Genomic DNA, 14,920 nt, shown 5'->3' with positions numbered 1-14,920 from the left:
GGGGGGGCTTACGACCCACCTAGAAGGTCAACAATTGTATAAATACTGAAGCATCCAATAATTCTTTTTGGAATTACTAAATTCAACCACCACCATTATAGCCCCCTTTTAAAATTGGACTCAAACGACCCTTTCTGAAAATCTAACGGCAGTATATTGAAAAAAATTGTCAAAAAGAAGGCAAGAGAAACTCTAAATTCCATTAAAAATCTACATCTGTCAAATTGTAAATGTCAAAGAAACAAATTCTTTAACATAAATTGCAATAACCGACTATATTCGGTCAATTCGTCTAAATATGACCAAGCTATTCAAACAGAATATTTAAAATTTGATAATTTAATTCACAGAAAGAAATATTAATTATGTATAGTAATGTAGAAATATCGCTATATAAAATATAACTTTACTTTCAAATTAATGATTTTTCAAATTCGTAACACTAGATGGCGTTAGAATCGAGATAGATCGCGCTATTAAGTATTTTAAAACTTACCATTGGTAGAGGCGGCGTCACCCCACGCGTCTTCAGTACCACCCCAAGCATCTTCGTTTGCACCCCATTCTGCATCTAAATGCAATTAAACCTAATTTTAAACCCTAAAATGCACACACTTGTAAAACTAAATTCGAAAAAATAGATTTTAAAAACATCTTAAGATTTTTTGTTAATTATTTTGACTAATAATTTGTTTCTGAACGATATACGATATACTTTTTAAACAAAAATAAAAATAACATAAAAAATACATATTGTTGAAAAAAAAAACTGTTCGCTAGATTTTTTTTTTATTTTTTTTCCTTGATTATAATATCGATTTTTCATGAAAAATTTTTTTTTACAGGTTTGGAAAAATCACGCATTTAAGTGGTAACATTCAAAAACCATAAATATATTTAAAAACATAGAAAAAACATTGAAAATGAAAAAAATCGCGATCAATATATAAAAAAATGTTTCAAGTAAGTAAAGTACTCTATATTTATTGAATCTGTGGTCAACTTACCAGCATTCCAAGCTTGTTCAGCAGGCGCTGTACTTCTCTTCTCGACAAACTCTCTTCTCTTCTCCTCATACATCTTCCACACTCTCTCACATTTGTCACCTAACTGTGTGACTGTGTCAGTTAAATCTGACAATTGCTTCTGATTACTGTCTAAATCAGATTTCTTTGTCTCTACCAACACTTTAGCTGCTTCCACCTAAAATTTCGTGACATATATAAGGGACTAGCTTTCGCCCGCGACTCCGTTCGCGTGGAATTAAAAATAAATACAAAAGTAGCCTATGTGTTCTTCCAGACTATCCTCTACATCTATACCAATTTCATCGACACAAAACACTTTTTTTAATCCTACGCGAAGTGAGTCGCGGGCGAAAGCTAGTAACAGTGGTAGTGCCCGCTTTAACATCTTAGCACTGCAGGGCTCGCCCCCAATAACACGACCACACAGACAACCGTGAAGTGGAAGCAATTCCGTGTACAGTCTGATGAGTGTGGTGCCGGAGGCCTAATTTAAGTCCCTTTCTTATTACCACCCTTTTCTTATGAGAGAATGGGAAGGGGAAGTGGATTTGACGATGGAGGAGATGCATAGGAAGAGGAAATATCCTCTTTATGTGCGTCTCCTCCTCCGTCGGGTAAGGGTTGGCGACGCATCTGCAATTGCGGATGTCTATGGGCAGCCGCTTCGCCATTTTGGCGGATTCAGGTGGCCGCTTGCTCGTTTGCCATCTTACGTTATAAAAAAAATAGTAATAAATATTTTTTTTAGTTTAAAATATCTTTGACTTAACTTTATTTTGCCTAAAAAATTGGTACAAAATTCACTTGATATTATAACTTACCTTATCTTTAAGTTGTTTCAAAGTTACCTCCATCATATTTAATTTACCATCTTCTCCCGCACCTTCCGACATTTTAGCCTAAAAAGGAAGTAAAAATCTATCTATACTATTATAATAAAGCGTAAACACACACTTCTTTGTTGCCTAAGATGTCAGCAATTACAACATATTTTTGAATAATTCTTTTTTTAATAAAAAGCCCTACACTTACGTCACGCTTTAGGCTTATTTTCACGCTATTAAACTTAGGGGGTAAAATTTTTTGGACAAAAATCCTAATGTGGGAAAGAGACCATAAGTTACTGCCAACATTAAGAAAGTAAGATTGCCAAGGTTTGTCATGTCATGTCATTTTGACATTTGCTATTGATAATTTGACAAATGTAAACAATAAAATTACAATTTTCATAATTTCATGCGGATGAAGTCGCACGGGAACAGCTAGTATCAAACAGATACTCCAATTTTATTATATATATATAAACAAGCTGTTCCCGTGCGGCTTCATCCGCATAAAATTATGAAAATTATATTTTGTTGTTTACATTAGGGTTTATATCCAAAATGTTTACCCCCAAGTTTAATGACGTGAAAATAAGCCTAAAACGTGACTTAAGTGTAGGGCTTTTTATTAAAGAAAAAATTATTCAAAAATATGTTGTAATTGCTGACATCTTAGGTAACAAAGAAGTGTGTGTTTACGCTTCATTATAATAGTATAGAAGACAATTCGAAAAACTCTAAAATCTTGGTACAACGAGATTCCAAGACCTGTAGATTACAAGTCAAGTACTTAAACCACTCCAGAGACAACAAACACACAGACAAAGAGACAAAAAGTCAAATACTTGGTTCACTTACCTTAGCTTCTAATTCCGCTTTCTCTTTATTCAAAGATATCTGTTTCGCATTCAATTCTTTTACTTTAGTTTTTAATTGTTGCATTTCAGACATACTGGCGTCACGATCCGATCTGTAGGGTAGTTTTAAATTTAACAGTGGTAGCCCACTTTAACACGCACTGTAGGGCTCTCAGCAATACCACGACCACACAGACAGGCGGGAAGTGGAAGCAATTCCACGTACGCTTTGAAGAGTTTGTCGGAGGACTAATTTTAGTCCCTTTCTCTTTCTACCCTTTAAGAGGAAAGGATGGGAAGGAAAAGTGGATTTGACGGTGAAGACGCATAGGAAGGGGAAATGTCCTATTTATGTCTCCGTCAATGAAGGGTAGGCAGCGCTGCAATTGCGGATGTTTATGCAGCGGTCGCTTTACATTTCGGTGGATTATATAAAAAATATACAGATATAAATATCTTATAACATTTAGTGATAATATAGCTTTATAATGGTGAAAGAATTTTTAATATAAATATAGTAGTTTTTGAGTTTTTGAGTTACAAACATTTTTTCATTATAAAAGCTAAACGCTTATTCAATGGGGATGTTTCCTAATGTTACAAATTCAAATAAAGTTATGTTTAATATTTTAAAGACAGTATTTTAAAACCTCTAATAACATTTGGAGACCTTAAATGTTTGTCTCCATTGAAATATAAATTAAAAACGCTGCAATATTTTTTACCCTCCATTACTCGATCTCAAACACCAATCAGAGCTCGGTGACGTAGCTTCTTCGCAAACAACATGGCAGTGTGACCAGCTTCAGTGAATGTCAGTGCATTTTGTAGTTATAATTTTTTTTTAATGATTATAATAATTGAGTTTGCGTGTGTTATATTATGAGGACTACATTATTAAGTGTTTTTAGATTTACGACATATTTTTCGATCACTATGACGAAAAAAAAATAGTAAAAGTTATTTGAATAGCTAATTCAATTTACGTCTGGTCACTTTGAATGACTTTGACAAAGAAGTGACGTCATGTCATGAGGCGTTTTCGCGGTCTTTCGAGAAGTTGTTTTTAGTTAAGTGTTTTTGTAATTAAATGTTGCGTATATGGAAACATCCCCATTAGTCCCTTGAAAGGCCATTATTGACAAAACTTTACTTAGGGCCGTTTAGTAACCCTTTAAACTAGATTTTTATGGCCATTTTTATCAAAAATCCCTTTAATTTAGAAATCACTGAAAACTTTACGAACTTGTAAAAAAAATGAAGTGAAAAACCAATGAAAAAAATGTTTAATAAAATAATAATTGACTGAAGGCCGTATACTGAAACGACATTTAAACATATGTTTTAAATTGGTTTAAAACCCAAATTCTATTCAAATTTTGACATCTTTCAGATTGTAAGACGCGTTTAAACGTACATATAAATAGTTATACTAATATTATAAATGCGAAAGTTTAGATGGATGGATGTTACAGTAATATTTGACGAGCTGTAGCTCGCGACTTCATCCGCGTGAAATTAAAAAAACATAGCCTATGTTACTAACAGATAAATTACCTTTCTAACGGTGAAAGTATTTTTGAAATCTATCCAGTAGTTTTTGAGTTAAATACATACAAAAATACGAATCTTTCATCTTTATAATATTAGCATACACTAGCTGTTGCTCGTAGTTTCGTTCGCGTGTAATTAAAAAAATAATAAAAAACATAGCCTATGTTACTCATAGATAAATTACCTTTCTAACGGTGAAAGAAGTTTTGAAATTGTCCCAGTAGTTTTTGAGTTATTTCAATACATACAAAAATAAAAAATCTTTCCTTCTTACACTAATATTATAAAGAGGAATGATTTGTATTTTGTATGTATTGAAATAACTCAAAAACTACTGGGACGATTTCAAAAATTCTTTCACAATTAAAAAGCTGAATGTTGGGCCACCAAAGTTACGGATGAAAGGAGATTGCATGTGGCTGAAATGGATGTGTGGTGTGACAAGAATGGATAAAGTTAAGAATGTGTACATTAGAGGAAGTTTGAAAGTAGCGCCAATGGTGGAGAAATTGAGAAGCAAAAGGTTAGCGTGGTATGCACATGTTATGCGACGAGACGATGGGGACATAAACGAGAAAGTGTTAAGAATGTGGATGGCTACAAAAGAAGAGGAAAACCCAAGAAAGTATGGATGGATTGTGTGAAAGAGGATATGCTTAAGAAAGGAGTGTATTCAGATATGACGACTGATAGAGATGTATGGAAGAGCACATACTGTGCCGACCCTCCCGGGATAAGGGCAAGTTGATGATGATGAATTAAAAAGCTACGTCATCGCTGAGTAACATAGACTATATCTTTTATATAATGTTTAATTTTAAGTAGACGAAGTCGCGAGCAATAGCTAGTAATAGTATAAATTATTTAATAACATTGGCAATTGATTCATAATAGATCTTTTATGAATAGAATTAGTAAGATGTGAAAAAAATCAAGTGAAGTGTCAAATAATAATCTTACTAATATTATAAATGCGAAAGTTTAGATGGATGTTTGTTAGAGTTTGTAGCCTAAACTGCTGAACAGATCTCCGAGAAATTTGGCACAGGTTTAGAGCATAGTCTGGAAGAACACATAGGCTATTTATCCCGGGAATAGTTAGTTCCAGTGGGATTCATTAATTTAGTTTTTTAATGTTTACTCGATCATTCTGCAACTTCAACATATCTTATTGAAGTACATAAAGGTTGATCTCAAGAAATGTCCGGTTTTTGATGATATGTAGCTTTTTGTTATTTAAATACCACGCGAACGAAGTCGCGGGCAACAGCTAGTATCAATAAAATATGCCTACTCTATATTTATTGAATATCTTTGGTTTTTAGCCTATACGTGATTTCAGTATACGGCCATTATAATCACCTCATGCCGTCGATCGTACACTTGGCGGCAGCGACACTGGTGCGAGTGTCCCGTATACATTTGGCTAAAGTTGACGCTCTTTGCGCGGCGGCCCCTAAGGATGCACTTAGGGTCGCACTACGGGCCTTCAGTGCTAACACTTTGGCTTGTTCATCCGCCCTTAGGGCCTCGAGTTCTCTAGTCCTAGGAATAGGGAATACCCATATATTTTTTTCTTTTTTTAAACCACAAAAAATGACGCGAAAATATTCAACCATTGAGCTAAAATAATAAAATAAAATTACGACCATTTTCGAGCGACTAAAACGCGACCGGAGTTGTCATGAGACAAGTGACGTCAAATGTCTATTCCATTCATAACATACGCTCAGATGTCACTTCGACGTAAAACACAACAAAGTTTCTCAAGGTCAAAAAGTCAAATATCGATTAATTTTTATTATTCCTGGTACAAATAAGTGGTAATTAATAATGCTATTCATTAATTTTTTATTTTGAAGTTGGTTTTGATATCGTGTTTACAGTAAAATACTTCAAGAGTGTATTTCTATATAAAGTAACGTAAATGAAGTGTGTATTGTCAACACAGCGACGCCATATTAGATAAGGCACTTGCTTCGACCAATAGTGTGCGTTTTAGAACTTAGCGAGGGAATTTGAAAACACTTTTAAATTATTAAATTTTGCCACTAAATCACATTATATTTAAAAAAATCTTTGCAGGAATATTTTTATAGTAATAAAGTATACTTAAAAAAAGTTGGGTAAAATTGGCGTCATATGCATATTGACTATTGTAATATAGAAAACTAGACTTAATCTACACAATTTATAAATACAGTAGAACCTCGATAACTCAAACCTCGGTAACATAAAAACCTCTATAACTTCAAATATGTTCCCTTCCCATCAGAGCCCAAAACCTCTACAAAGACCCTTGATAACTTAAAACCTCTATAACTTAAAATATTCTGTTTCCCTTGGACTTTAACTTATCGAGGTTCTACTGTATTAAACAATAGGGATGGGAAATAGCGCATAGCGTAATAACTATCGATATTCGATTTACTCGTAACAAAATATCGAACTTAAAGGACCTGTCCCATCACTGGCTGATAGAGGCACAGATAGTATGACGTCACTGTCAGATAAGGAAACAACGATATTTCCATCGCATAATTTACAACGTGTATCGTTGTAAATACAATTCGGTGGGACAGGCACTTGGAATTACTTTGAACTATTCTATATTTTTGGACTCTAAGGGGGAAGCTAATATTTTTTTTTATTTTCTTTTGGTATTTAGTTTTTATTTTAATTTCATTTCTCAATTCTAAGGGGAGGAACTATAAAAGTAATTAAAAAGTGGACTGTACAAACAAATAAAAAGGGGGGAACGTAAAAATAATCAAAAAGGGGAATGTACAAATTAATATAAAGGGGGGGACTGTACAAATAAAAAGGGGGAACTGTACAAATAAAAAAAAAGGGTACTGTACAAATAAATAAAAAAGGAGGACTGTACAAATAAAAAAAGGGGAGTGTACAAATAAATAAATAAAGGGGGACTGTACAAACAAATAAAAAGGGGGACTATACAAATAAATAAAAAAGGGGAGATCTCTGGCGATGCTTATGTAATACAAAATATATTATTTACTTAGTAAATACCTTTTCTTTTCCCATTCCAACTGGCATTGTCTTTCCATCTCTTTTCTTGCCGATTCTCTTTTCTCCTACAATTATATTATTACTAAGAATAAGGGCCATTTTCACGTGTATTTTATGTTAAGGGGTACATTATTCTGAAGGAACTGTCAGTATGTAAGTTGGTACAATTTGGTAGTTTAGTTTTTAAGAATATTTTTCGCACTTTTTTATATATGCGAGCTTGTAAAGATAATTAGACTATTCTGTTATGATTAGTAGATTTTGGTAAAATTTGGTAGTTATCGGTAAATATTGGTAGTTTTTGTTTTTAGGCTTATGTATGTCATACGGTTTTTTAATTTTAAATATGGTAATAAAGGTTACCTGTTCTTCTTTCTGTTTACGCAATAACTCTTCTTGCTCTTTCTTCTGAGCTTCTAGACGCAACTTCTCTCTCTTCTCGGCTTCTTCTCTCTCTTTACGTTCTCTTTCAGCCTGAAATACATCGTTTATAGTGGTTTTTGTTTCAAAAATTAAGTTTTAAATCAAAATTTAACAACATGTTTAAACTAACGAAAAAATTACTAGCTTTTGCCCGCGACTGCGTTTGTGTGGAATTGAACATTAGCTAAGTGAAACATCGAGATCCGTTAAATAGTTTTGGAACGAAACAAACATCCATATATAATCAAACTTCATACTAATATTATAAATAACAAACATTTGTATGGATGTTTGTTTTGTCCAAAAAAAGCTGAACAATAGTCTGGAAGATACCACATAGAAAATGTTACTGTTTGAATTTTCGCGGACGAAATCGTGGACAAAAGCTAGTAAAATATAAAATATTTTTTCCTATTTTCCTAACTACAGTAGAATCTCGATAACTTAAAAACCTCTAATACTTCAAAAAATAATGTTCCCTTCCCATCAGAGCCCAAAACCTCTACAACATAGACCCTTGATAACTTCAAACCTCTAAAACTTAAAATATTTTGTTTCCCTTGGACTTTAACTTATCGAGGTTCTACTGTATATCAAAACTGATGCTAGCATCTGTGGAGATGGACAAACACACACTACTTCTAGACCTTTCTATCTTCTAAATAGCTAGTATTTACCTCTTCCTCCTAGATTGCATTGAAAAATAAAGTTGGTTATAATCTAAGCAAGAATATATAGTGGATCGAAACTGATTTTACAGTCGAAACAGAAACCGAAACCGAACTTTCGGAATTGCTGACGAGAGCAAGTCCGAAACCGAAAGTTTCGGCCGAAAAACCCGAAATATAGTGTATTTTTGTATCTATTATTTCTGAACGACAGATCAAACGTTGAAATTAATATTGTATTTTCAAGAGATATGAATTTATTTTGTTTTTAGTAAAATAAAAATTAAAAAACCAGCTTTTCAATAAAAATAGACTTGAAATAACGCACAAAAACTCACGAACACTCCAGTTTCGATAGATCCGAAAGTTTAGATTACATTTTGACCGAAACCGAAACTGTTGCCGAAACTAAATTTAAGACCGAAACAGAAACCGAAATTTGGGTCGGACACTAAATACCCTGTTTTAGGGGTTTTAATGTGTTTTTTTCTAACTTCACCTGGAAATAGTCAATAGTTCTTTGTACATGGGGTAAACAGGCTTAGTATATAGGGAGTATATATTGGTATATAGGGAGGGGGGAAATAGAATTTATCGCTGTTTTGTTGTAAAATTTACTTATTTTCATTAATATTTACTTGGTTTTAAGTTACCTTTTCTTTCATATGAGCGTCAGCTAATTGCGATCTCCTTCTTTCTAACTCTGCTTGTCCTCTTGCCATATTCTCTCGTCTTCTCTCTTCGTAGGACTTCGCGCTACTCGTGCTTGTTACTGATTCACGTCTAAAATAATAAATAGAAGATACTTTAAATACAATAAGAACAATAAAAGTTCTATATAAAAAATATAGCGCCTGTTGGAATAAAATAGCAAAGTTAGCGCCTTGTAAAATAAATTAGCAAATATTTTGTCTTATGGCTATTTTTAGAATATTTGGGATTTGAAATCAATTTATTTAATGATTTTACTACTTTTTTGGAGTAACTTGTTTATTTAAGTGTTGGATTGAAAGGAGAGTAAGTTGGTTACTTACCTGAAGGTGGGAGGTATAAGTTCAGGTGGTAACTTAGCGGGCACAGGATCTCCATGAGTCGCTCTCTCACACAAATACATAGCTAAAACAAATTCCTCGCAGCCTGAAACAGGTATAAAAAAACAATCAAAACCCTTGTATAAATTGTAAGTTGAAATAAACAATAACAATAATACAATTGTCAAATAAGCAAGTTAAAAATTATAACGAAAATAGCATTTAAACATTTTTTGCTATCTGTACGCAAACAGCGTTTGTTTCGAGTAATCTCCGTAACGGCTCAAATATAGGTTACTTTTACAATTCCGCGCTGTTTAAATGGCGAATCGCTACCTCTACGAGCGTAACGATTTTACGAGAAAGTAGCCGATAGAAAAACACAGGAATATTATAGACGACCTTTTTTTTTCTCACCAACTGTTATGGATTTATAAAAAGGCCGGTTTATAACAAACGAGCTGTTGCCCGCGACTTCGTCCTCGTGGTATTCGAAAACATACGAACTATATAAATAAGAAAAAGCTACGTATCCCTCGAACCGGACATTTCTCGGGGATGAACCTCATCCCATGTGTACTCCACACTTTGTTTTATATCTGTGCCAAATTTCAATAAGATATGTTGAACCGTTGCAGAATGATCGAGTAAACATTAAACAAACTAAATTAATGTATCCCACGGGAACCGTAACTATTCCCGGAATAAAATGTAGCCTATGTGTTCTTCCAGACTATGCTCTAAACCTGTGCCAAATTTCATGGAGTTCAGCCGTTTAGGCTACAAACGCTTACAAACATTCATCTAAACTTTCGCATTTATAATATTAGTAAGAAGTAAGATGTAAAATAAAGCAACTGACACTTTAAAAAAAAGGTGAAACCGAAGAAATATGAAGACGATTAAACATATATAAAGTTATTTTTATGTTTACAACACCAACGAAGGTAACTTACCAAGTTTCCCATCAGCGTCCAGATCAGCGAGTGCCCATATCTGTGCCAGCGCGGGCTGCGGCAGCCGCGACTGCAGCATCAGAGCCCGCGCCTGCGCCCCCGACACCCACCCAGTCTTCGCGCGGTCGGTTACGTTAAACAACTGAGTGTATCTTCAAATACAGGGAAAACCACATAATACTATCTATACTATTATAATAAAGCGAAAACACACACTTCTTTGTTGCCTAAGATGTCAGCAATTACAGCATATTTTTTAATAATTCTTTGTGTAGGAATTAGTCCTACACTTACGTCAAGCTTTAGACTATGTATTTTCACGCCATTAAACACAAGGGGTTAATATTTTGGATAAAAACCCTAATGTGGGAAAGAGACCATTAGTTACTGCTAACATCAGACAGCAAAATTGCCATAGTAAGGTAATTGGTATTTTGACATTTGCAATTAATTATTTGACACATGTAAACTATAAAATAACATTTTCATAAATTGATGCGGATGAAGTCGCGGAGGAACAGCTAGTAGTTAATCAAACTATGGATACTGTTTGAACAGTGTTAAACTTGAAAATGTAAGACTTAAGGCTGAATATCCCTAAAAGCGTCAAGTTAAACAGATTTTGGTGTAAGTAAAATTTGTCTCTTTACATTTAATTAAATATACAATACAATAAGTACCCAAAATTTATCGAAAACAAAAACACAATATACACAAGCAAAAAAAGTTGTTTATTATAAAAAAAAACCTTATTAGTTTAATTTTAGATAGCGCCTGTTGTTATAAAATAGCAAAATTTATAGCGCCTTATAATATTTATGAGCAAAAATTTAATTTAGCAAAAACAATAAATTACACAAAATAAAAAAAACTCCATAACATTAAAAATATAAGAAATCGTATATTTATTATTGGTATTTTACTTACTTAAGTTTCTGCGGTTGTGGTATCCCCCATTCCACAGCGGGAGGGGGTGTCATCACCCCCATTGGGGATTCCGCTGGACTTCCTACTAAAGAACCTATCAATACAAAAAAAAAATCATTACATATCTATACTAACATTAAAAACATATTTATATACTAGCTGTTCCCATGCGGCTGTCAAAATGACATTTGCAATTGATAATTTGACACTTGTAAACAATTGTGAAGTCGCACGGAAACAGCTAGTTTTAAAAAAAACAATAAAAGCTCTGAATACACTTACCAGGTTTAGAAAAGGAATCACTTTTGACAGCTGTAATAGGTGTGGATGTCACCGGTTGATTTGGAATCGAACCCGCGACCGCATCACTAGTTTTAGGAGGGCTACTAATTGTTGAACCAATTGTAGTCCCGGTTGGTATCGGTTGGGGTTGAGATGATGGGATGAGTGGAGTTGGACCAATAAGTGGTTGAATCGTTCCAACTAATGGTTGGGTTGGTTGAATTGGGGCTGTATTGATGAGTGATTGAGTTTCCGACATTGGGATTAATGGTTGAGTTGAACCTATAATTGGTTGAGAGCCGATTATCGGTTGAGAACCTATTAATGGTTGAGTTGTTAATGGTTGGGATGTTGTTGGTTGAGTTTGACTTATTAATGGTTGATTGATCGATGCGGTTGGGATTAATGGTTGGTTAGATATCAATGGTTGTGTTTGTGGTGGTTTTACACCGGAAATTAGGTCCGGTACGGATGGTTTTTGTTGGATGACAGGTGAAGGTTGTGGTGCTGATGGGCCTGTGTTGATTAATGGTTGAGAACCGAAATCTCCGAGTAGAGATTGGTTGGATTGGATTGGTTGTGCGGATGGGATTGGTTGAGTTGGTAAACCTGAGATTAATTGTTGAGATTGGGGTGGGATAGTTGGCATTGGAGGGATGGGGGGTTTTGCTGGTGGGGCGAATTGTTTAGGTCCTGAAAGAGATTGTTACAGATTATTAAATTAATTACAAATATAGATAAAACAAGATATATTGGATAATTTACCTGTAGGACTTAGAGAAGCGAGTAAAGATGGTGGTAAAACTTTAGGTATTTCAATACCATGGAGTTTGAGGTTGATTATCTGAAAATTATAAAAAAAAAACATAATAGTTTTCACTTAAGATATTAAAGTAATTATTACTTTTATTAGGAGACTAAAATTATATTCACAAAGTATTTTTTTTTAAGTTCAGTATATTATTTTAAAACAAACTTTTGCCTTCGACTTTGTCCGAGCATAATTAAATAAAATTGAGTACTTTATGTGTTCTTTAGGACTGTTTATCTTCTAAATATATGACAATCTTTATTAGTATTGGAAAAAAAATTAAATGACTAATATAGTAGCAATTACATAGAAATCCTAGTAACATTATAGTAGAACCTCGGTAACTTCAAAAAATATGTACCCTTCCCATCGGAGCCCAAAACCTACAACATAGACCCTTGGTAACTTAAAACCTCTATAACTTAAAATATTTTGTGTTTCCCTTGAACTTTAGCTTATCAAGGTTCTACTATATATGCATGTATGTTTGTTTGTAACCTAAACTGAACGAATCTCGGCTTATGTCATACATGTAGCGGACAGTCTGGAACACGGGCAACTCTAATTATTTTTAATTCCCAGACAAGTCATGGGAAATTTAGTATATTATACCTTACCTTACAAGCGATAGAGAACTCTTTAAGATCTAGTTTCCCATCTGCATTAGTGTCCGCCAAAGACCAGATTTGGCCGAGTATCGGTGGAGGTAATTGGGACTGAAAGACAAGGAAAAGATATTAACAGTGGTAGAGCCCGCTTTAACATCTTAGCACTGCAGGGCACCACACAGAAAACAGGCGTGAAGTGGAAGCAATTCCGTGTTTCGTCTGATGAGTGTGGTGCCGGAGGCATAGTTTTAGTCTCCTTTCTTTCCACCTTTTTCTTAAGACGAAATGATGGGAAAGAAAAGTAGATTAGACGGTGGAGACGCATAGGAAAGGGAAATGTCCTGTTTATGTGTGTCTCCTCCGTCAATAAAGGGTAGGCAATGCTGCAATTGCGGATGTTTATGGGCAGCGGTCGCTTCCCATTTCAGTTACTCCCTTCTTCATCACCTTTCACACAATACATATCTTTCTATGTCTACCTCTACCATTTTACCTCCAGATTTATAACTAACATCCTTCTGACATGCAATCCATCCCTCATAACATGCCCATAACATGCTCTTTTACTCCTTTTCTCTACCACTAGGACTCTTAACCTTGCTCTACTTTACTTATTTCATTTCTTCATGTAAAGAACATCCTATGATGAAACCATCATAAATCCAACATCATGAAAAAACGTATTTGCAATATAAGAAATAGAATTTGAAATAAAAAATTAAACACCAAAGTTAGAATCTCATTTGTCTTTCTTTTGTTTTTAAAGCCTTATTTCATCATTTTTAAATTTTTTTTTTAACTTACTTGTAACATGAATCTCTTTGCTTGCTCTCCAGTGAGGGTGCCATTGATGGGTCCCAGGTTGCGGAAGTGCTCGGCAAACTTCGCATGCTCGTGTGGTTGGATAACCCAAGGGTCTCCTGCCATCCTATAAATTATTTTATAAGTTAAAAGTTATAAAAATGTTAGGAACATTTTATAACTGGATATTTCTTACACACAGATGCGATTTTTTTACTTAATCTTATATCAAAAGTTATATAAAAGGACAATCAATTAGTTAATTTTATTATCAAGTATTGTTACAATTTTTCAATTCAGTTTGTCGTATTTATTTTTAAAGGACTTTTAGAAATAAAAGAATATGAGCTGTTATTGGACAGTGAGAGGTATATAACATGAATTTTAAAATTAATCAATCAAATTTAATTTTTCTTGTGAATTTAGACCTCTGTAATTTTAATCGTATAATAATGTAAATTTAATCGAGGATTTATTATAATTTCCGATGTAATATGATTGTGAATATCGGCGGGAATTAAAGTCAAGCTTTATTTGTATCTTTACAAAGAAAATTGAACGTTAAAAATGGTGAAAACCTTAAAGTGAGCAAAAATTCAACTTAAGGGAAGTGTTAGTACTTATTCGTGATATTGCTTTAATAGACATTTTAAAAGGAATTAAATAATACTATTGTGTTAGATTTACTTACGTTTCTGATTAGATAATAGTCTTCTACAAGTAAAACGCCCCTTGAATAAATGGGTGAGAGTCAAAGATATCGAATCGAAAGTCGGATTTTGTATTGATCCGGAGAGAATTGTCAAAAAGCAAACTTGACAGCTGCGTTCATAAACTTTTACTTTTAGTTAACCAAAAAAAATCCATTGATAAATCATTTTATTTTTATTTATTCTGATTAAAAAACTTCGTTAAATATTGTGCACAATATTACAAAATAAATCTCATGTTTAATCCTGCATTTTTAAATAAATTAAACATCGACACAAACCGAACGTTCGAAACTTACAATATTTTATGAAAACGTCAACTGTCAAAAGTCTTGTCTTGTTTGGGAGGCAATAATGTACAGCCACGATAATGCACGACCCAATAATGCACGGCCCAATAATCCGTG

The 14,920-nt window shown here is 33.7% G+C and overlaps 1 protein-coding gene across 1 annotated transcript in view; it reads right to left on the bottom strand.

Moving 5' to 3' along the window:
• The window catches only part of LOC106103051 (intersectin-2), a 20,178-nt gene extending 5,568 nt beyond the window's left edge, over positions 1 to 14,610 (bottom strand). The window contains exons 1-16 of the mRNA XM_013282700.1: positions 14,495 to 14,610; positions 13,807 to 13,930; positions 13,012 to 13,110; positions 12,349 to 12,427; positions 11,584 to 12,276; positions 11,302 to 11,395; positions 10,375 to 10,526; positions 9,422 to 9,524; positions 9,041 to 9,170; positions 7,660 to 7,770; positions 7,297 to 7,361; positions 5,626 to 5,808; positions 2,711 to 2,822; positions 1,850 to 1,927; positions 1,008 to 1,203; positions 497 to 571 (exon numbers count right to left, since the gene is read on the bottom strand). Of these exons, the coding sequence (XP_013138154.1) occupies positions 497 to 571; positions 1,008 to 1,203; positions 1,850 to 1,927; positions 2,711 to 2,822; positions 5,626 to 5,808; positions 7,297 to 7,361; positions 7,660 to 7,770; positions 9,041 to 9,170; positions 9,422 to 9,524; positions 10,375 to 10,526; positions 11,302 to 11,395; positions 11,584 to 12,276; positions 12,349 to 12,427; positions 13,012 to 13,110; positions 13,807 to 13,929 (2,293 nt within the window). The 5' untranslated portion in view covers position 13,930; positions 14,495 to 14,610. The remainder of the gene's footprint in view (positions 1 to 496; positions 572 to 1,007; positions 1,204 to 1,849; positions 1,928 to 2,710; positions 2,823 to 5,625; positions 5,809 to 7,296; positions 7,362 to 7,659; positions 7,771 to 9,040; positions 9,171 to 9,421; positions 9,525 to 10,374; positions 10,527 to 11,301; positions 11,396 to 11,583; positions 12,277 to 12,348; positions 12,428 to 13,011; positions 13,111 to 13,806; positions 13,931 to 14,494) is intronic.
• Positions 14,611 to 14,920: the final 310 nt, after the last annotated feature.

This window comes from Papilio polytes, unplaced genomic scaffold (genome assembly GCF_000836215.1).
Source record: "Papilio polytes unplaced genomic scaffold, Ppol_1.0 DF823879.1, whole genome shotgun sequence".
NCBI lineage: Eukaryota > Metazoa > Arthropoda > Insecta > Lepidoptera > Papilionidae > Papilio > Papilio polytes.
Note: the sequence above shows the minus strand (reverse complement) of the source record. Positions and strands in the feature narration are given on the sequence as shown.